This window comes from Mixophyes fleayi, chromosome 1 (genome assembly GCF_038048845.1).
Source record: "Mixophyes fleayi isolate aMixFle1 chromosome 1, aMixFle1.hap1, whole genome shotgun sequence".
In the NCBI taxonomy this organism is placed as follows: Eukaryota; Metazoa; Chordata; class Amphibia; order Anura; family Limnodynastidae; genus Mixophyes; species Mixophyes fleayi.
This window is the reverse complement of record NC_134402.1, coordinates 70,532,350-70,556,782: the sequence shown is the minus strand read 5'-3', so window position 1 is coordinate 70,556,782 and position 24,433 is coordinate 70,532,350. Positions and strand designations below refer to the sequence as shown.

At 37.6% G+C, this 24,433-nt stretch overlaps 1 protein-coding gene across 1 annotated transcript in view; it reads right to left on the bottom strand.

Moving 5' to 3' along the window:
• The window catches only part of ZDHHC2 (zDHHC palmitoyltransferase 2), a 71,723-nt gene that overhangs the window by 32,551 nt on the left and 14,739 nt on the right, over positions 1-24,433 (bottom strand). Inside the window, exons 2-5 of the mRNA XM_075196326.1 lie at positions 17,184-17,210; positions 8,065-8,159; positions 3,068-3,188; positions 1,023-1,092 (exon numbers count right to left, since the gene is read on the bottom strand). Of these exons, the coding sequence (XP_075052427.1) occupies positions 1,023-1,092; positions 3,068-3,188; positions 8,065-8,159; positions 17,184-17,210 (313 nt within the window). The remainder of the gene's footprint in view (positions 1-1,022; positions 1,093-3,067; positions 3,189-8,064; positions 8,160-17,183; positions 17,211-24,433) is intronic.

Here is a 24,433-nt window from a genome sequence, read left to right as displayed (position 1 = left end):
TCCTGTCATCTAGGACATGTGCTTCAGTCACGTATAGTGCTTCCCTCTCCTGTCATCTAGGACTTGTGCTTCAGTCACGTATAGTGCTTCCCTCTCCTGTCATCTAGGACTTGTGCTTCAGTCACGTATAGTGCTTCCCTCTCCTGTCATCTAGGACTTGTGCTTCAGTCACGTATAGTGCTTCCCTCTCCTGTCATCTAGGACTTGTGCTTCAGTCACGTATAGTGCTTCCCTCTCCTGTCATCTAGGACATGTGCTTCAGTCACGTATAGTGCTTCCCTCTCCTGTCATCTAGGACTTGTGCTTCAGTCACGTATAGTGCTTCCCTCTCCTGTCATCTAGGACATGTGCTTCAGTCACGTATAGTGCTTCCCTCTCCTGTCATCTAGGACATGTGCTTCAGTCACGTATAGTGATTCCCTCTCCTGTCATCTAGGACATGTGCTTCAGTCACGTATAGTGCTTCCCTCTCCTGTCATCTAGGACATGTGCTTCAGTCACGTATAGTGCTTCCCTCTCCTGTCATCTAGGACTTGTGCTTCAGTCACGTATAGTGCTTCCCTCTCCTGTCATCTAGGACATGTGCTTCAGTCACGTATAGTGCTTCCCTCTCCTGTCATCTAGGACATGTGCTTCAGTCACGTATAGTGCTTCCCTCTCCTGTCATCTAGGACATGTGCTTCAGTCACGTATAGTGCTTCCCTCTCCTGTCATCTAGGACTTGTGCTTCAGTCACGTATAGTGCTTCCCTCTCCTGTCATCTAGGACATGTGCTTCAGTCACGTATAGATCTCCTCTCCTGTACAACCCAATTATTTATTGTGGTTAATCACGGTTCTCTGCCTTCTATTCGATTCAAGAAAATCAGCATCAATGAAGAGCTGTATTGTCAATATGCCCACAGCTGAAACAGAGACATAATTTATAGAGACAGATACTGACAGCACCGAGAGACAGAGTTCTGCTACCATCTCTCCGGCTTCTAATCTTGTACAAATGATCACAGGAAAACGGGTTCATACTTATCACAGACAGAACAGTGATGACAGCGGTCAGGCTTCACAAGCTGGCATCTGTCACAGTATCTGATGGCTGGGGAGAAAAGTCAGGAATTAATGCTCATTTTGGCAGCAAATTCAGACTAAAGATTTGAAAGTTTTAAGTAGATTTTGTCACTGTCCAGGATCTTATTATATTCCCACTATCTTTGTTCTGTAAAGTGCTACCAGTGTTTTATAGCTGTACGTATCTTAGTGACATAACGAGCAGCCCAGAATTTACCGCTTTTGCTACTACAAAGTGGCGGCATTTCAAAGGCACTAAAACATTAACGGTGCCAGCCCTGAAGTGGAAGGTATTAAAGGAAAACTAAATCGAAAATAAAAGATTCTTTATGTGAAAGAGCCAACAATAATATTCACAAAAATACATATGCGGGTTTCAAGAACCTGACACAGCTAAAAACTGAGATAAATGTGCTCTGTGAGGGAAATATTCCATATAAAAAAAGGAAAAGGGGAACTACCGCACCATATTATATAAGTTAGCAATGTATATCCAACCAGATACTCCTGTTTAGGATGAATGATTTTTGTTCATAGGAGGTGCAACCTTTATGCATAAATAAACATTAGTCAAAAAAAAAAAAAACAGAGAGAAAAGTATGTATATAGGAAGGTGCACATATATGGAGTTACCTTTTAAAGGAGGGAAATATTACAGCCTGAAAAGCGCTATACAGTGGGTTTCACTTAAACAATGAAAAGGCTAAATGTCAGCATTACTCAATAAGACCGACTCTATAAATGATTTTAGGCATGTATGGCATTGACAACGGGACAAGAGGAAGCCATAGATTTGGGAGAACCACTGACCGCTAACAGGAGGGACAGATAATTTGAGACTTTCACTATATAATGATCGGCCTCAATTAGATTGATACAGTTCCAGACACATCAGGCCTGACTAATCTTCTGACATAAGTCCCGCTGCGTGCAGTATCTTGTGTGAAATTATTCTACACATACTCAGTCGCGGACTTTACGCCAGTCAACGCAATTGCATCCAATTCATGTCCAAACACAAATGACAGGGGCAGATGCAAGCTGGCAATGTACAGTAAGGACGTGCCGCACATTCGTGTGATTCAAGCTCTGGCCATCTCTCAGGTACGTGTTCTTTAGCTGTATCATTTGCACCAGCTACAGGGCAGGTGTAAGTGCCAGCTAAGAGTGACACGTATGCATGCCATGTGTCTGCAAGTAAGAGAAGCTATAATGCATTTTATGTAGAGTACGCATTAAGAACATTCTGATTTATGTATTTCATGTAAAATAAAAATTTAAATATATTTTTAGTAATTATTTTAGTATTAATAGTTTTTTTGTATGTGTTTGTAGGACTTTGTATCGCACATATGCACGTGCCTATCCTGAAGTCTGTTCTGTCTGTCTGCATACGGCAAGTAACGTATAGCAAAGCGTACTTATACGCTTATTCAAACGCAAACGTTTCTTGAGATCCATTTGTGTCTGTATACAGGCGTACATGCGTGCAAGTTATGTCATGGTTTTTTAAACGCAAGTTGTGTTCACATCACGTTTGAAGATAAATCACGCCCAATATGTTTCTTACCTTGCCTACTAAACTTATTGTCTAGCTAACACTATGGGGCATATTCAATTGTTGGCGTTACAGCCAAAAGTAACGTGCCCCCCGCACTATTACCGTCATTACGGTAATAGTGCGCGTAAATACCGTTATTACGGTACTTTTCTCTCTGCATTTCAGCTCGCGGCTCAGGGATAATAGTTTTTCGGCGGCGGAAACCGCCAACAATTGAATATGCCCCTATGTGTTTCTGCCCTATAGACTGGCTATTTAATCTATTCTTTCATATGAGATTTAGTTGCTCTTTAAAGGAGCTGCCTCTATATGCACATACCCCAGTTTCACAAAATGATGGTGGTTACAGGCAACAAGCATCACATTGTGGGCTTGTGAAGTCCTTTTACATGAGGGTGAGTGTAGATTGCAAGTACTACTCTGATGCAATAAAACAATGTACCTCCTGACATTGTCCTGGTATAGACCGGGAGGTTCTTGGCCAGTCTTCTGAGAACATCTTGCTGCGATTCCCCTCTGGGCTCTCGTTCTATAAGTTCTTTGTCAGCATATGACAGATGAAACTAAAACATAAAAATTATATTATTATTATTGAATAGAACTACCAGTTTTATGTAGTAATCATAAAAAACGATAGCAGAGATTTTATTTGAAGGCATTACACTATGTTAGATTTAGCTGTAATGATTAGTACCGTGCTATACAGAATGCTACAAATGTGTCTTGCAACAGTGCTGATCAGAAGTGAACTCCACTGAATTATACTATCGATTACAGCAGGGATGTGCAACTTGTATGTTACTGATTCTAGGTACTGAACGCTTTCCTTAGTGAAGAGGGACAGATAAATAAAGCGGTTGCTTGGTAACAAGCACAGACTCAGAACTCCTGTAGGTCAGAGGCTTCGGAGACTGGTATTTGACTACTCTGCTCCATGATCACATTTATTTACACAGGAGGATGATCACGTTTCATCCGCTGGCACCGCAGAGAATTTCCTACCACAGGAAACTGATTTATATAAACCTATACATAACAACCATATATTAAATACATTTAATTCACTCAATGCATGAATAACTTGTGCACAAGAATAATCAATTGCTACAGTAATTTGTTTAATGCAGTATGGCACACGGGTTGTAATATTTGTCTTGCTTCTGGCAGATGCAGCCAGCAAAAGTGAAGACTTGAAAGCTCAGCGGTTTCAGTTTCTGGCATCTGATTTCCATTTAACAGGCAGAGTAAATATTTAATGCTGCAGGAGCATTACTAGACATCTATTTAATTCAATTGGGGAGACCTACTTTAAATGTCAATATTCACACCAGCGCTCAATCCAAAAGCAAACATACTTATGACTTATTATTTATTATATCCCCTAAAAAAGTAGTATAAAGTGAAAACAGCTTAGCAAGAACATTGAACAATGTGTCAGTGTGACTCTGTTTGCACTTCACTCCACAAGAGCAGCTCAGCTTCATTAGATTAATAAACCCTAAAAAATACACCTGTAATGAAAAGCTTCCGTTTGGTGGGGGTACGGTCAGAGGGAAAGCTTAAGGGAGGCAGTATGGACGAAATCTTGGGACTCACCAATCCAGATACATTGCTGTGATAAATCTATTTAGCTACATCTTCCCAAACAACTGGATTGTAATTTGTCATATGTGCAGATTGTTACATAAGCAGAGCCCTCTCTGGACAGTTCAAACAAGGCAACGGCATGGGATAATACCAACTAGGGAGTTCCGAGATTATTGTTAGCAATTTATTTATATAGCATCGATTATATTACGTAGAGCTTTACAGACATTGCAAAGCCTTCCTATAAATACTTTGGCAAATGCGTTAATTTGGAACCGCTACCCAGGTCCCCATTGGTGGGCTGGCAAGACGCTGCGTCCACTAATTTAAGTGGCGTCGGCTGTCATTCTGAGCATGCCCAGTAAGATACTTTTATTAGCGCTCTCTGGTGGCAAACTGACATTGCAGAGCTGCCAAGTTACATTTAGGTACAGTATGTCTGTGTGTTTCTGTCTGATTTATGAGTGGTGTCTTCTTCTGTGTTTACAATGCTGTTAATGCTGGAATCTTTATGCATTAGATTTTTGTGTAGATGGAATAAATGTTATGTTGCTTACATTGCAAGAGTTCATCCTGGCATAGTTCCCACATCTAGGGCTTGAGCTATATTTTTACACGAGTTGCTCTACATCATGAGTAACTATATATTTCAAACTGTACAACTTCAAGATAAAGAGAAGATGAGCACCAGCTTAAGAAGACAAGAAGGGAGTGCTTTGAATACAACATTTACACACTTAGGGACAAGGTGTTCTGGCGGGATTGTTAGAACCTAATGACATTCTCTTCATCTGATCAGCTCTTAGCTTTGACTGACTGGATGAAGATCTCTTTTAACCAGCAGAGACTATTGTCACTAAAGGCCACCTAGTCTTAAGTATCTGGACCATTTACTGGAAACTCAAGTTGACAACAGAGATCACAGGTGGGTGGTAGAAAACAGATGGGGCCCTCCGAGCCACAAGATATCAGAAGGTGAATAAGAGGATGAGCTTCAAGACACTGTGGAAGATGTGAAATTAGAACTATGAGGAAGACCATGTATTTGGACAAAGATGAATCAGGTCCACTGACAGACGACATGTTTGAGGATGTCCAAGAAGAAAGGACAGTTTTTGTGACCATGAAGAAACACTATAAAGAAAGAATGGTCTAAAAAATGGTCTATAAATTTGTCTGTAAAAAGTATGATGAAAATGTATACATTTGTTGAAGGTCATTCAAAGAGCTAGATCAGGCCTGTCCAACCTGCGGCCCTCCAGGTGTTGTGAAACTACAAGCCCCAGCATGCTTTGCCGGTAGACAACCAGTTGACAGCTGGAAGGGCATGATGGGACTTGTAGTTTCACAACACCTGGAGGGCCGCAGGTTGGACAGGCCTGAGCTAGATGCTGCACCTAAATTGGTCAGAAGAACATCACTACCAGTTGATAACATATCTGTAAAAGACTAAATAAAACTGAGGCAGAAGAAACTATAGAAGAACATCACAATGACTTGTGGCCAGTCATTGCTGGTTAATTCAAAGCTATGAAAATCTGGATTAACAATATTAAATATCAAAGGTACTCCTTATGAGTCGATTATTGATTGTCTGCTGCACGTTCGACTCTCTAACTTGTCAGTTTCGGAAGTCTTTATGGACTCACTGAGACTGGGAGCCCGGAACCTGGTTCGATCAGTGATGGCAAACAGCATATTATGACTTAAGTTACAGCAAACAATTACTGCATCTAAACAGAATTTATAATTGTTACCATTTGAACGAGAAGTCTTGTTTGGCCCTAAGTTGGGACACATAATTTCAAAGCATACAGCAAAGAGGCAAAGCAGCAGAACATAGTGAAATAGAAAATCATATAGACTTGGCAAATCATACGCACATCAGAACTGGAAGTCTAGTCAGCGAAATCCATTTTAGAACAAATATAGTAATAATAAAAATAGTCATTCGAATACATGACAAGGCACTCTAAACGACTTACCCATGACTGGCCTGGGACAAAGCAGGATTTATGGGTCACATAGATTTTAACGATCCACCAAAACTCAGCCCCAATTCACCCAACCATATCCACATTTTTACATTTTCATCCCTATTCCCCCCAACCACATTTCCTCATGGTCACATCCACTTTCCTGGAAGCCCAACCCCTTTTTTAAAAAACACATAGCTATGTATGTCATACGTGGCCATGCACTGTGTTTGACCAATACCTACTGATTCTTAACTAATGTCCTTTTATCTTCCATCTTAGTTTCCTCAGCCAGAGGTCAAACTGCCGGCAGTACTCCCAACATGACCCGTTGCCCAAGGCTCTTTCCATAAAGCTGGTCACAGAATGCTTTCAGAAAACACAGATGAGTAACAAGTGGACTGTGTTTATCTCTCTCATTTTGCAGAAAAAACATTCTGCAATTAGACAAAAAAGTAACTATATAAAAACATAATTTAGTAAATTAGTAGTAAGCGATACTAAAATGTTTATTTTATTTATTTCTGGGGTCAGCAAAATTGGAAAGAGTGTAACAATAACATATGTGATGTATGTTATCATTGTTACGGACCTTGAACAACACTTCCAGCTTCTCCCTATTATTCTTGTCTTTACCTCAGCTAGACAGACTACCAGCTTTACATTCACTCATAAAAAAAATAATATATATATCTAAATAAAGAAGTATACGAAAACATAATTTCACACAATGGTAATAAAGTACTAAAGTTTTTTTTTTCTATAAAGCTATTATTCATGTATTATAAAGAATAATGCACTGCCTGTTGTGAAATACAAGGGTAACAGGCGCTACCTTGGGAGTCCCATGATCTGTAGAAAAGCACTCAGCCTTGTTCTTTAATATTGTCAGGAAACGCTTCATTGACTTATCATTTCACCGTAGCGGGTGTATGATCGTATATAGAATTGATGATTTATAATGTTATTTATATCCTTCCTAGTAGGTAGTAAAAAAGTAGAAGTTGCCCTAGTATTCCATGCCATCCATAAATATAAGACTTATACCCTAATTCTAAGGTTTTTTTTAGCTTTTGTTTCACAAAATACCCTCTTATGTCTGTAAATGTTTGCCTAAAATCCACATATGTAATACCGAATGATTACCTGTCAGATAGTTTTGAAAAAATCAAATCAAACCAAAACAAAAAACAGGTTGTCATCGTTGTCATACTATCAGTTTTTTCATTTATGTTATTTACTCAGGGGCTCCTTGTAAGCCTTGCTTACATGATAACTATGTCTGTTAAACAGTTAAAAGGAGAAAGTTTTGGTACTGTACAGAATCTGCAAATAATTTGGTTTAATAATCTAAACTGTTTAGTTTTGTATAATTATTTCTCTAGTTCAAGCCGAGTGGTTTGAAATACATATTAATACATTTTAATTAGTTTAAATTATAATTAGAGATTGATGTTAATCGTGCTGAAATGCATAAAGAAAGAGATACCAAAAAACTGTACAAAGTTTGTTATTTACAAGTGAAACAGCTGAGCAATCTTTTCTTGCTACATGAAAGGAAACACATATTGAATAAATTGCCTCGGGAAAGAAGAGCTTACACAGAACAGAGGAAGTATCTCTACTAACAGTCAGTATTATTTCTTCATCAGAGAAGACAAAGCGGAACTGTGCAATACACAGTCATGGCTGCAATGAAATGTCACTGAAAGAACTGACAAAGGAGATTCTAAAAGTTGAGTTTGGAAAAACGAAAAAATAAAACAAAACAAAAACAACAAAAACAAACATATCTAGCATGGAGTGACAGTTGTGTGTACAACACCCAGACTTATAAAATTCCTACATTCCATGTAACCCTCGTGGGGTAACTTACCTCTTTAGCTGGATTCATTGGCAATGTGAAGATGGTCTTCCAGTAGGACCAGACAAACAGAATGACAAAGAAGTGATACGCTATCAGGCAGATAACTGAAGAAATAAAAAATAAAAAATAACATTAATCCAAAATGTAAAGTTACCTTTTAACGCATGACTTTACCAATCATCATCACTACAATTTAACAAACAAAAATGTGCACATTTAGTGTGACTACATAAAGATAATTGGAGTGTAAGAAACTTAACGTGTCTAGGATAAAGTTAACATAAACAATCATTTGAGCGGAGAGACCTTATATGGCGCTAAGCTTAAAAGGCCATGTAGGACACCTGTGACGGGTGAACAACAACTACACCTTGAAAACTGTTGCTTTGTATACCTAATGACATCAGAATTGGTGTCTACTGTGCAGTATAGGAGAGCTTCACAGGTGCCAAAGATGGGGATTGCCAGCAAATAAGCTGGGGACGTAGTTGTTTATAAATAAGTGTGGAAGGGTCTTTGACATAGCAGTCTATGCTGACCAAGGACTGAAGCTACAGTTTCAGAGCAATATTAACTACAGAAAATCGGTGACATCCAGGAGCTGGTTGCCATCATTTTTGAAACCTTAGTGAAAGAGACGACACTGATCACAGTAGGGCGATACTGGCTATGTTGCATTCTTCACTGTCAAAAAACCTATCCTTATTCTAGATAATGTGAAGCGGTTTGGAACATGTGGACTTAAAGTGGTTGGCAGTTTTCAGATTATATTATCTATTGGAATTTACAAGCCTTCCTAGAGATTTCGGTAAATAGATTAGTGTATCTTTCTATTTTCTTGCTACGTCTTTAAAGGAGTAGGCCAAGATGTTTATTTTTATTGCCCGGAGTTTAACGTGGGGTTTAGGCAGTCAGAATAGTTGATCTAATTAAGTGACTAGAGAGATAGTAACAGTCTGTTGCTGGTGAGTATATGACATATACTACAGATACTCAGGTGTACAGCATAGTATGTTTCTCTTTTCTTCTTGAGGTTGCTGTTGACATGAAGTTACCACTCTTTCTGTGAATGGTGACAACTTGTTATTAATAAATAAGCAGGAGATTCCTCTGTGGGCGTGCTCCCCAAGCGCTGAGTATTCTTAAGTGACGTTTAATAGCTAGGTCCACAGGGACCTACAGTATGAGCTAGCTGTACAAGAAATTGTTCTAAACATCCCAAGTGGCAGTCAGCGTATGCAACAATAATAATTAGGGATCAATGGAAGGCACTGACACTGTAAAGTATATGTTTGTGATATTACATACAAGCCTGTAATGTTATGGCTTAAAATGAATGACTGTTTATGCTAAGCCTAGCATTCTAGCATGTCAGAATGAGATCCTAAGAAGATAGATTAAACTGCAATCCATATTATCTATTGTAATTGCTTTGATTTACTGTGACATTTGTGATTGTTCCAAATTTAATATGTTATTATATTGCTATGCCATGTTCCTTCCTCTATTCTAGACTACATCTGTTCAGCAACTGGTGGAGAACATTTCTCATGAGACAGGCAATGACTATTTATTGAACTATTTAGTCCTCCCATATCAAGCCAGTATGACTCTTGGTATATGTATCCCGCTAAGGGAACTTGTAAATTGTACACAGAGATTGAGTGTTTACATGCTGTGCTACAGGGTATAGACAGACCAGTCTTTAGTGACATATGGGCTGTGTATGCTAGTCTGTGTTTTGTTGGGTAAATTCTGATTATTATGTTTGAATCAATCCTTTAAGATATAGAAAGCTGAATGGACAGAGAGACAACATAGATTACATATCGGTGTATAGCTAATCTAAATTAGTACTAAGAATGAGATCTGGTTGGCACAAGACCGGATATACAGATACCTTGCCTGGTGCCAAATGGCAAGGTTAACTGCAGCTTCATACTGGAATTGCTAAGTAAAAGGAGAAAGTCAGAAATCAACAGCACCGTTTCAGAATAAGCACTTAATCAGACCCTTAATCTTATTGCAGCTGTCCAGCGTGGGTACAACTCATGACTTAGCAGAGAAAGACTTTAAACCTAAATCACCCGCTGACTTAGTAGACAAAACTACACCTGTATAATAGTGTATGTGTGTATACATTATATTTGTGTGTGTACAGTGTATACGTACAATGTGTGTGTGTGTATGTATGTATGTATGTATGTGTGTATACTGTGTATTTGTGTGTGTACAGAATGTGCGTGCTTAAAGTGTATGTGTACAATGTGTGTGTACAGTATATACAGTGTATGTGTGTACAGTGTATGTGTGTGTATAAGCATATTTGTGCTTTTTTACAGGTTAGTAAGCTTGTCCCTTTTGCTGTATTTAGACAGCTTGCCTTGGATGTTCATGGAGAAATACAATGCATCTTACATTCCCTTGAGCAGATTTCCTGCTGGCAATGATGTGTTCATAGTTGACGATGAGAGAAAAGTCCAAGAATTTGTACATTTGTCTTATATTAATATAGTTAATGGACCTCTGTGGAAAGCATTGCTGAATTAATTCTACAACAGTTCAGAGGGGTTCCAATACCTTTTTAAAAAATTGAAACCAGACTCCAAATGCTATTATACTATAGACAGCGTTCCAAATGCCATCATCATCATCATCAATTTATTTATATAGCGCCACTAATTCTGCAGAGCTGTACAGAGAACTCACTCACATCAGTCCCTGTCCCAATAGAGCTTACAGTCTAAATTCCCTAACACACAGAAAAAAATTAAAACTGATGTCTTCATTGTTACTGGTATCATATGATACAGTATAACATTATAAAGAGGATTTTACACATATTTACTGCACTGTTATCATATATTACCCCACTGTTATTATGTATTTACTATTATCCATAAGTTCCCAATCCTAGTACACAATAGTGTAAAAAATCTATTATCCGATTATTTCTATAAGCAGCAGTATCACACAATGGAGTAGATTTATTCTAGAAAAATGATAGAATCTAATTGGTTGCTATGGGCAACACCTCCACTTTTCCTTATTAGAATGTTTGATACATTTACCCCAATATGAGAAAAAAGCATCTTGCATCTAAAAGTACACATTCTAGCTCCTATAAAAACATTAACTTATTTATCTCAAATTTAATTTGCTATGTCTGAAATTAAATTTAATTAACAAAAGAGCAGAAATACACTTCCCAGACAACTGAAAAACAAGAACCTGATAAATCCAAAATACTCTCTCTCAATCTTCCTCCTCCTCTGTCTCTATCCCTTCAGCAGCAACAAGGTTTCAGATGGCAACCGGATAAGCTGAAATACCTGGGTGTACCTGACCAGTCACTATAATTTGCTGTATGATGCTAAATTTCCTAAATTGATGGAGTGGAACAAGCTCTATATCTCTTGGTTAGGTCCCATAACAGCAATAAAAATTGATTTATTACGCTTATACCCATTTCAAATTCTACCAGTTAAAGTTCCATCCCTGGCCTTGCAGACCTTACAAAAACAAATTTCTGGCTTTGTCTGGTCGGGTAGACGCCCTACGGTACGAGCCTGTGCACTATACCGTCGTGCTATGGAAGGTGGTCTCGGCCTACCCGAATGTTCAAAAATACTATGTAGTTACCCACCTCACTCAAGTGGTCCTTTCCACTCCCCTCCCCTCTCCAGATTATGGGTGGATACTGGAGCTAATCACACTCACTTCCTCTCTCCGCACACTCTACTCTGGTGGGAGGAAGCACCGTCCACTCCTCTCAGTGCTTCTTCCCACTACACGATTCTCCCTAGATATTTGGGACTATAGCACCTGCACCTATCGTTTAATTAGCAACCTTTCTATTAAGACCCTGCTATGGAATAACCCAGAATTCCCCCCTGGCATGTCCCATAACTCTTTTAAAATTTGGTCCTCCCAAAACATTAAATTTTTGTCTGACAATGCCCCTATGCGACTCTTCCCTGACTTTGCTGACCTTCAACGTCGCTTTAATATCCCTCATGGGCGCTTTTACCAATTCCTCCAATTGTGACACCTCTATCGCTCTATCCCTCAATTTATAAAACACCCTTAACTTACAACTTACCCCTCTTGAATCATTTTGTAGTAGTATGTCCCCTCCCGGTGGTCTTAATTCCACTTGTTATCGCCTTTTTATAACACATCGACAATATAAGAAAGGGGTCGCTATGAACTCAAGTGGGAAGAGCACATAGGTGAGACTCTTGCTATAGAGGAATGGGCCAAAATCAGAGTTTAGATTTCTAAGAGCTCCATATGTGTACGCACTAAAGAAAATGCTTACAAATGACTCTATAGATGGTACTGGTTCCTACCCGCCTCCATGTGATATACCTTGAGTCTTTAAAGTCTTGTTGTAGACTTTGTGTCAGGATGGCTCTTGTCCGTCATGTTTGGTGGTGTCTCAAGTCAGTGAGATTCTGGTGAAGTGTTCATGATCTAATATGTACCGTTAGCTCCCAGACGCTCCTGCACTGCTCGTCCTACTCTCTTTCACACCGTCCCATTGCAGACGCTGATAAGTATACGATGACGCTAGTAGGCCACATTCTTAATGCAGCCAAGTGCGCGATTGCAGCTTCTTAGTAGAAGTCTGCCCTGCTGCCTTAACAACGGTGATCCACAGAATCTGGCAGACTTATAGATGTGAATATATTGCAGGCATTATAAATTATCATTTTGTTAAATTTAACTCCATGTGGAGTCCCTGGCTTTCCCACTATGGAGCCAATACTAGACTGATCCCTCCACCCACTATTTATCTTTTAAGGACCTGAGGCGACCCCAATGTTGGATAAATGCTGGCATTTGTCCTTGTCCTTTCCCTCCTTTACCATCCCTCTTCTTTCCCTTGTTCTAACACTTCTTCCGTTCCTTTCCCTTCCCTCATGCTGCCCCTAGTACCTTTATTTTCCTACTGTTCTTTGTCTCTGTATAAGCAGTATTGCTATATCTGTGGTATGATGTTGATTTAACTCTTTACGACCTAGGTATCTGCCTGGGTTGCTTTGCTACCTGATCTCCTAATTTTGTACACGTGACATCATCCTACATTTTTCCCCTCCCTCTCCCTGCCCCTCCTTTTCTCTCTTTTCTTATTACAGTTGTAGGTCATAATATTGTTTTTCTTCTGTATGCTATTTTAATACCCTAATAAAATGTATTTATAAAAGAACAAAGAAAAACAAGAACCTGTAAAGACGGCTGTTACAGATGCTTAAAGTTATATCCAGACTCACAAGAACTATTCTGTAGTAACTAATTCCACAGCATCTGGTCATGGAGATTACAAAGTCGCAATTAATAGCATGCAGGCAGTGAAATCAGCTGAGCGCTTTATATTGGAACAGTTTGACATGCCCGTCCATTTGGAAGAAAACATAAATGTATGAATCTGCACAACTGCGACCACACAATGCAAATACTATAGTCATGTGACATGCCCATGTACGTACAAATGCACACGATAATGTGCACATGATGGCTTAGCCTGTCAAGATGGCAGTGGTTGCAGAGGTGCAAAATGTTGCTCTTTGTGATGGGAGGAGCAGGAAAGTTTGCAGCATGCGGGCCAGGTGCAGCAAAGTGCATTACTGTGTGACCTCATAGTAAAATCACACTAGGTTTTGTAGGACAATATATGTAAATGAGCTTCAAGGGGTTGAAACTTCAATTCAGTTACATATTTCCAGACTAGTAGGTGGCTGCAGAGCCTTTTTACATATCCTCAGAGGTGGCGAAGTTCAAGCACTGGCCTATACTTTCAATGGAATTCCTTTTGCACCAATCAGGAGCAAAAGCACATTTTTACCATCATAAATGTACTAAAGACACTAAAATGTACACATGTAAGATGCAACATGAATGGAGAGGTGGAATGGGGGCGGACATGCATTTGCAGAGTAGAGTAATGGCGTATTCACTGCTACACAGGTAGACCTGGACGCATCCTCGGATACGTCACTCGAAAGGCATATATCTCTTGCGGGTGATGGAGGGTTGGAATGATGGTGACTCAGCAGCAATATCCAGCCTCTTCTGATTGGCTGATTGTATATTGACCTTTAAATCATTAACAACTGCTATACTATATCAAGCTGCAGCCATCTATTCACATTACTTAACTGAAATTTCAATTTGGACTATTGCAGAAACGAAGAGTGCCATTTGACTGAACGGGAAACAACAATGATTGTATTAAATTTCATTTTATATTGAAAATATGGCTTTAGCATTTAAAAGACACTATTCCCTCTTGTGTATATGACACTTAATCACATTATTATATTGCGCACACAAATGGTAATACAACGTTAATATTTACAACTAACACTGTCTAACCACCACTCTGCGCTATCTCTACGTTAATGTAGGAACGTAAGTATATAAACATGTCACAGATGACGTACCCCTGGCATAAAAGATACTGTTTTTAAGCTGGACTAAAATTTTGCATTTAAATACACTTCCTTTAGGTGTGTGCTATGCTACGTTCAGAGCGCAAATGAGTCCACCTCTATATGAGCCCCTCAATGATCATTGAAGATTAGACAGGCTTCTCCAAACATACATTGTGTTGGAACAGCTGCCCTGGTACTTTGAATTATAACATGTTATTATAGTAATAGTATGGGCTAAATTTTGTCTGTCATAATGAAAGATAGTCGGATAGTCAAGAGCAAGAGGTCAGGAGCACAGAGCAAAGTAAGCTTTGGTCTCATCCTGTTCTTCAATATGTGAACGTGCAGCTGAAGTGTACACAGGAAAAGAGGAGTTGGAGGAAGTTCCCAGCAAAGTACGGAGCGCCTAGTTTTTTGGAGCAGTGCAGAAATTAGCTTTACTTTTGTACCTCCAGATTGCACTTTGAAAGAGAAGCAGATTTATAGGTGCACTCCGAGCAGTATAATAAAAGGATCATGAACACATAACTGCTACATGACATAAAGACAGTCCCGATGTCCCCCCACTTTCATCAAGTGTACCAAACTTCATTTTGTAACAGTCTAAGGGCTAGATTTACTAAGCTGTGGGTTTGAAAAAGTGGGGATGTTGCCTATAGCAACCAATCAGATTCTAGCTGTCATTTATTTAGTGCCTTCTACAAAATGACAGCTAGAATCTGATTGGTTGCTATAGGCAACATCCCCACTTTTGCAAACCCGCAGCTTAGTAAATCTAGCCCTAAGTGTCTGGTTAATGCTGAAGTGTGTACTACAGTGGGATTAGTGATCATTTAATAGTAACAACAATAATAATAATAATAATACTAATATGGGGCAGCATGGTGGCTCAGTGGTTAGCACTTCTGCCTCACAGCGCTGGGGTCATGAGTTTGGTTACGGATCATGGCCTTATTTGTGTGGAGTTTGTATGTTCTCCCCGTGTTTGCGTGGGTTTTCTCCCGGTGCTCCAGCTTTCTCCCACACTCCAAAAACATACTAGTAGGTTAAAATGGCTGCTATCAAATTAACCCTAGTCTGTGTCTGTCCGTCTGTGTGTGTGTTAGGGAAGCTGTAAGCTTCAATGGGGCAGGGACTGATGTGAGTTCTCTGTACAGCGCTGCGGAATTAGTAGCGCTATATAAATAGCTGATGATGATATTATTATTATTATTATTATTATTATTATTATTAATAATAATAATAATAATAATAATAATAATGGGACTGAATTATTAAGGAAAGTAGGGTAACAAAAAAAAAGTTTTCTCCTGGACAAAACAATGTTACAATGCAAGGGGTGAAAATTAGTTTATTATTTTGCACATAAGGAAAATACTGGCAGTTTTTTCATGTAGCACACAAATAATTGATAGCTTATTTGTAAACTGAAATTGAAAGTTGATCTAGGACATGCCTTACCCCAACTATAATTCTGCCATCATATTTTATTTTATTTTTTGCCTCCCTCACTTTGGTACCTGCTAATATTTTTTCTTTTTTTTGGTGGGGGGGGGGGGGGGAGGTGGTATTCAGTTTATTACCCCTGTTTTTTTTCATACTCCCCCAAAAAAAATCTGTGTTTTTCAGTGTTAATAAATACATGTACTATTAAAAAACAGGGAAGGTCCATATAATTTGGTGTGTATCTTGTTCTTATTTTAAACAGGGGAAAGGTCCATTGTGACAAGATTTCAGGGGTCAAGACTGAGTCCCAGGTAAAAATTACACAGGGAACAGGATCCCAGGCAAGGGGACAGTTTGGGCATCAATAGCTAATCCCCCTCCTGCATTGAACAACCTCAAACAATCTTCCCTGGTACTACAGAAATGTTCCAGTCCCCTCTTCTACACACTGACTTCATACATTTCTACATTATAGGAGCGCTACATTCTAATCAGTGTTCCATCATCACTGTAAACTGCAGTTGTATCAGAGTCTAGAGGAGACCTAGCCCATTCTAGCAGGTCCTGGTACCATTACTATTAGCAGTGATGATGATACAAAAATCAGATGCACTGATCCTATAATGGTGAAACACATCTGGTTTCTATGTATTAGTACAGCAGCAGTGGTGGGAGGCGGACCTGCTAAACTGCTGACAGAAAGTGTGGAAGGACCCAGAACATTGTAGGGGGACCCTGTCCGGATTAAAACTAAAAATCAGAATATTTCAACACAAATGACCCACAGCAAACTCAACACTAGGAAATAGTGCGGCTACAAAGCTACAATTGCATGCCGTATGTAATGGCAAGGTTTGAAGTGCAACTTCTTGTTGCATATTTCGAATATAACAAATATACAACAGGTTCACCATGTCTGAAAAATTTATATTACATGTGCACCAGCTTTTATCGACTTCCTTTGCAATTGTGCAACACGTTCTTCAACAATCTCTGTTCAATCTTGACAGCTCTGAAAGCTCCCATTTAATTTGCGGAAGTATGCAACAATTCTATTTTAGCTGATAAGAATATATAGATTTTAGGAAGTCAAGTTACTGACAAATTGATGTGACTCCAAGATTACTTTTCTTCAACCAAGTTAAAGCAAACGTTAACTAAAACAATAACCTTAAATCTTACACATGGCAATAAAATACGTAGTAAACAAGACAGATATGACAATAATAAAAAGCAAAAACTCACCTTTCTCTCCAATATTTCCCATAGACACTGTAAAGATAAAAGCAAACATTGTGTAAAAACACCAACCACATCAGTCCTTGGAGAGAAATGTTAAATTAATATAAACAGACACATACTACTTTACCTAAACATATTTGCCAGCATTTGAAACAAATATACAAGCACACTTTACTTTATGTTGTCTGTAGAACTTTCTCAAAAAGACATATACCCCTAGATCTCCCAACCTGACAAAACCACTATACATCATAATACAACTGATCGCACTTGAAATTGACAGGATCATAATTCAAGCTTATAACACTATACAGACATAATACATATACTACCGTATGTATACAGACATAAGACAAATGTAGCACGTCTATACAGACATAAGACATATCTAGCATGTCTTTATATAGACATAAGACATATCTAGCATGTCTATACAGACATAAGACATATCTAGCACGTCTATACAGACATAAGACATATCTAGCATGTCTATACAGACATAAGACATATCTAGCACGTCTATACAGACATAAGACATATCTAACATGTCTATATATAGACACAAGACATATCTAGCATGTCTATACAGACATAAGACATATCGAGCATGTCTATATATAGACATAAGACATATCTAGCGTGTCTATACAGACATAAGACATATCTAGCGTGTCTATACAGACATAAGACATATCTAGCACGTCTATACAGACATAAGACATATCTAACATGTCTATATATAGACACAAGACATATCTAGCATGTCTATACAGACATAAGACATATCTAACATGTCTATATATAGACACAAGACATATCTAGCATGTCTATACAGACATAAGACATATCTAGCATGTCTATACAGACATAAGACATATCTAGCGTGTCTATACAGACATAAGACATATCTAGCGTGTCTATACAGACATAAGACATATCTAACATGTCTATATATAGACACAAGACATATCTAGCATGTCTATACAGACATAAGACATATCTAGCATGTCTATATATAGACATAAGACATATCTAGCGTGTCTATACAGACATAAGACATATCTAGCATGTCTATACAGACATAAGACATATCTAGCATGTCTATATATAGACATAAGACATATCTAGCGTGTCTATACAGACATAAGACATATCTAGCACGTCTATACAGACATAAGACATATCTAACATGTCTATATATAGACACAAGACATATCTAGCATGTCTATACAGACATAAGACATATCTAGCATGTCTATACAGACATAAGACATATCTAGCACGTCTATACAGACATAAGACATATCTAACATGTCTATATATAGACACAAGACATATCTAGCACGTTTATACAGACATAAGACATATCTAGCACGTCTATATATAGACATAAGACATATCTAGCATGTCTATACAGACATAAGACATATCTAGCACGTCTATACAGACATAAGACATATCTAGCATGTCTATACAGACATAAGACATATCTAGCACGTCTATACAGACATAAGACATATCTAACATGTCTATATATAGACACAAGACATATCTAGCATGTCTATACAGACATAAGACATATCTAGCATGTCTATATATAGACATAAGACATATCTAGCGTGTCTATACAGACATAAGACATATCTAACATGTCTATATATAGACACAAGACATATCTAGCATGTCTATACAGACATAAGACATATCTAGCATGTCTATATATAGACACAAGACATATCTAGCACGTCTATACAGACATAAGACATATCTAGCATGTCTATATATAGACACAAGACATATCTAGCATGTCTATACAGACATAAGACATATCTAGCATATCTATACAGACATAAGACATATCTAGCACGTCTATACAGACATAAGACATATCTAACATGTCTATATATAGACACAAGACATATCTAGCATGTCTATACAGACATAAGACATATCTAGCATGTCTATATATAGACATAAGACATATCTAGCATGTCTATACAGACATAAGACATATCTAGCATATCTATACAGACATAAGACATATCTAACATGTCTATATATAGACACAAGACATATCTAGCATGTCTATACAGACATAAGACATATCTAGCATGTCTATATATAGACATAAGACATATCTAGCATGTCTATACAGACATAAGACATATCTAGCATATCTATACAGACATAAGACATATCTAGCATGTCTATACAGACATAAGACATATCTAGCATGTCTATATATAGACATAAGACATATCTAGCATGTCTATACAGACATAAGACATATCTAGCATGTCTATACAGACATAAGACATATCTAGCATATCTATACAGACATAAGACATATCTAACATGTCTATATATAGACACAAGACATATCTAGCATGTCTATACAGTCATAAGACATATCTAGCATGTCTATATATAGACATAAGACATATCTAGCATGTCTATACAGACATAAGACATATCTAGCATATCTATACAGACATAAGACATATCTAGCACGTCTATACAGACATAAGACATATCTAGCACGTCTATACAGACATAAGACATATCTAGAAATGTCTATATATAGACATAAGACATATCTAGCGTGTCTATACAGACATAAGACATATCTAGCATGTCTATACAGACATAAGACATATCTAGCATGTCTATATAGACATAAAACATATCTAGCAAGCATAACATGACAAATGAGCATCATCACAGTACAATTTATTACTTTCTATACAGGTATAGAACAATACACTCTCCCATAATTACCTAACCACTAGACACTATCATATAGCAATTGCATTATACTCTATACTGTTTCTGTGTCCTTAGCTCAAAAGTTTGTGTGAACCAGGGAATTATAGACCATATCTAAATGTGACACAATCTGGTCACACAGGGGCCGATTCACATTCAGGTGACCAAATTAGAGGAGATCCAGCTAAATTTTGTCCACATTTACCAACATGCCCGATAATAGTCGATTTTGGTTGCAATACTACAGCGTGAGTGGCCAGCTATACACGTGGAGCTGGGTGTTCACTTGATATAAGTACCAATTGGCAGCCATGATGTTCTTCAATATGATACAGAATTTGTTGATAATGTTTCTATTTCCTAGAGAGAACCTTGAAAATGTCCATGTACAAGTAGAAATACCACTAGATTTAACAGGTCCTCAAATTATGAATAATTCATAATGGCAAAACAAGACATGGCGAACATTTATGAAAGAAAACATCACTGATTTTTTAACTTTCTAATATGTATAATTATGTTTGCAAGATCTGTTTTAACTAAATTTGCAATTCCTGCTCTGAAGTGCTCCTGGCAACATACAATGTGAGTGTAGCTTAAACTATGTGCTACTGTACTATATTTGTATTATAAACATGGTGTCTGTTCTGGAATTTGTAAGCAGAAAACTCACAAAATAACCGACTGCTCTCCAGGTAATGTAGATGTTGTGCAGGGTTCTGAAGGTGTTTGTTAAGGGTAGTGTTGCGTTTTTTTCCCCCGTATTTGCATAACATTTGTGTGGCCCATTGCTGTTTTGAAAATATTATGAATATTTTATTTGCCATTCTGCATTTATATGTTGCTTATAGTAAATAATGGTATAAAGTATAAATAGTTTTTAAAATCTCTTTGTTATCAGAGCATGATACATACAACTGAACATGTACAAATCAATCCAAAAAGAGGATATTTGTAAACAAATAAAAAACAACATATAAAACATAACAGGCTAAAGTGGATATCCATGTAACAATAAAAGAACTGAAAATAAGACTGTGTTTCTAATATTAGCAGGTCTAGTTGATCAGTGCATAATGATTTTTGTCTTAATAATGACTAATTGATTTTATTGGTTTGTTCCATGAGAGATCCTATGGATCATTGCTAATGGGTATGTCACTAATCTGATTAGTGAGATTACTGGTCAAATTGTAAAAGGCAGATATTTTGGGGTAATCCAACCAAATATGCTTAAAGGTGTGGATTGACCTACTTTCTCTCCAAAAAAGGTTTGGGGAACATGCTGTGAAATGTGGATGGAACCATATTGTACTAGTTTTTACATCCCTAAGTAACGATGCATTTTTATATCTTCAGTGCACTCATATCAGTAATTCATTTTTTAATAGTATGTTTCCTTGCAGTTGATATATAATCAGACTGAATGACTAATCTGAGACCGTGCTTAATATAACTCTTATTCATGCTGTACAGTTATTCAGGAATTATATTTAAACTTACCCATCTGCCATAGCAGCACCATTACAAAATATTTAAATGTCATCCATTTGAAAAGGAGTAATGACAATGCAGATGCTTCAACAATTATAAGAAACTAGGACTCATCATATAACTCTTTTTACTGGTGTAGAAACAGAAAGTGGCAGTTATGTGAGATAAAACTTGGTCCCCCTATTTTTCTACCTGGTTGCCAAACACACTAACTCATAAATCCATTATTCTATCACCACGTATCATGTTAATCCAGACCTATCTGAAATCTGAATTCTGGAAGAATAGAATAAGTTCTCCTCTGACTTTCCTACCCAATATTTACTTTACCATCTGCCCTTTAAGTGTTTTAAAACAAATTTCCAATAAAAAGAAAACAATAGTGGAATGATTTCCTGTGAGAATCATTTGACCTCGGTCTTAAAGTTGCTGCATTATCGAAGATATTTCTTCTGTGTCTATGACAACAAGTTCACACAAACATTACGATATAGGTTTAAATAAAAACAAAAACCTGCAATAGAAAAAGGCATGCATTTATACTTGACCATCGGAAGGTGCGATAAAGTCTACTGAAATAGAAATATACAAGATTAACAGAAATTCTAAATATTTGACTAGTGTCTATGTAAAGAAAAATAAATATGAAAATTGAAAAAAAACAAACGGTATAGAAAAACTAGGGTGGGGGGGGGGGGAATCTTGTGATGGACATGCAAGAAAAAAAATATTCCGGATATATGCACTCAAATTGGGCCTGATTCATTACGGAAAGTTAAGTAAAACATTGAGTAAGTAGTCTCCTGAACAAAACCATGTTACAATGCAAGGGGTGCAAATTAGTTTTCTATTTTGCACACAAGTTAAATACTGTCTATTTTTTCATGCAGCACACGAATATAAACTTTAAATTTCAGTGTACAAATAAGCTATCAAGTATTTGTGTGCTACATGAAAAAACAGACAGTATTTAACTTATGTGCAAAATAGAAAACTAATGTGCACCCCTTGCATTGTAACATTTGTTTTGTTCAGGAGACTGCTTACTCAATTTTTTACTTAACTTTCCTTAATGAAAATCTTTACTGCATCCAATGCCACTAACAAAAATGCAACTTGACTCATATTAGTCTATTAATATTATTGTTCAAATTTTATGACATTAAAGTATCATAAGAGCAAATGTGTTGTTTTATAGCTATACGTTTTTATTCATTTTAGGTGCATTCATGGGAGTGTGCATTTTGTTCTCTTTTGTCAGATGTCTGAGTAAATGCAACTCTGTGGTTGGCTATAACAAACATGTAGTGCAATAAGATATTCAAAAAGCTAAACCAATCACAGCTTTAAAACAACGGCTTTGAAAGTCTATCAGGGATTACGATATTTGTATTGTGGTTACTAGTTTGGTGGATTCCAATGGCCACAACAGATTATAGAGAAAGAAGGGGTACTGTACCTTTAAGTACAGAGGATGAGATTGGGGACTGAAGTATAGCAAAGTCCAGGAATAACCAGGTGCCAGAGCTTGAGAGATGTTGGTTAAGAGAGTGAAAGTACTACTCTGGGAGCCAGGGGGCAAGAGCCAGATAAGTAGTAGTCAGATAGCCAGGGTTCAGTACCCAGAAAGATAGTCATCCAAAACCCAGTGTTGAATGCACAGGAAGCAACCACTAAGGTACAGTATTCAGAATGCTGGTTCACAGAGACAAGGTTCAATAAACTGACGATATGGGCTGGTCAGAGGAAGCAGTTTATATAGGTCTGAAACTGTGGTAACCAGCTTCAGGTGCTGGCAACTGATCATTATGCCATTCTCTGGTCCAGATCTGCACAGATGAAGTGAAAAGGATGCAGTAGGTTGTTAAAAGAGCTAATGGATCGCTACACAGAGTCTGCACTGCTGCAACCCAGAGCTGGCTATTCAAGCCTCAGATTGATCACTGGTATTGAAAACCCTGTGCCAGTCAGCCATATCAGAGAAAAGGAGTAATCTCACTGCCTGCCAACAGTGAGGCCTGTAGAAAATATATACAACTCACACAGCAGGTCATGCACTGGCACACGACCTGATATTTGAAACCAAGTTTCTACAGGTCATCTAATTTTTTTGTTACTGTTCATTTCTGTATAGGGCATATCAGAGCCTCTGCAACCAACAATATTACTCTGTCCCATTTACCTATCGCAGTCAATATGATGAAGTTAACCATGAAAGACGTGCAGCTTGAATCACAATTTTATGTATTTGCCTGCACAATAAAAGTATTTAAAGAACTTGTCACTGTTTTGAGGACTGTTGTTTATTAAATTGTGTGCTCTAAATTATAGGTTGTGGAGAAAGGTGGACACCTTTTTTTTGAGAAATGTCTATGGCATTATGTAATAAATTATAGAAAATAAATTAATATCTAAGCAATACTTCAGAACTTTCTGAATGCCTACCAAAAAATTGTATAAAGTAATCTGTCTCTTTGTGGCTACTAATACTAAAATAGGACTTTTTAGGGGGCGAAAAAAAGATGCACTTACAATGCATGTCTGGTCAGCTTTTAGTTCAGTGTCTTCTGAAATAAAAAACCTGCAGAAGGCTAAGATGCTAGAGTTCCAAACTGAGTATACCTACTGGGTGCTGAAAGTGACTCACAACACAATGTTTCAGTTCAGATGACGCCACGTTCCAAATAATATGAAGAGGATGTGACAGCAATGAGCAGTGAAACTGTAAAATTTATCAAGCGATACACTATGAAATGTAAAAGTAGCTGCAAGATTACATTGTACTACAACTCCAAGGTCTTTTACCTCTGTTTTCCAAAGATCACAAAATGGCTTTTTGTTGTCATTTATTCGATCTGTCAGTCCATATGTAAATAGGAACAAAGGCTTTCTCACTTGTGTATCATCATGGACTAATCTGGAAGTCTCCTACAATAGAAGAAACAACTACAGAAAATACTTGTGTAATATGAGAACAACCTCCATTAGTAACT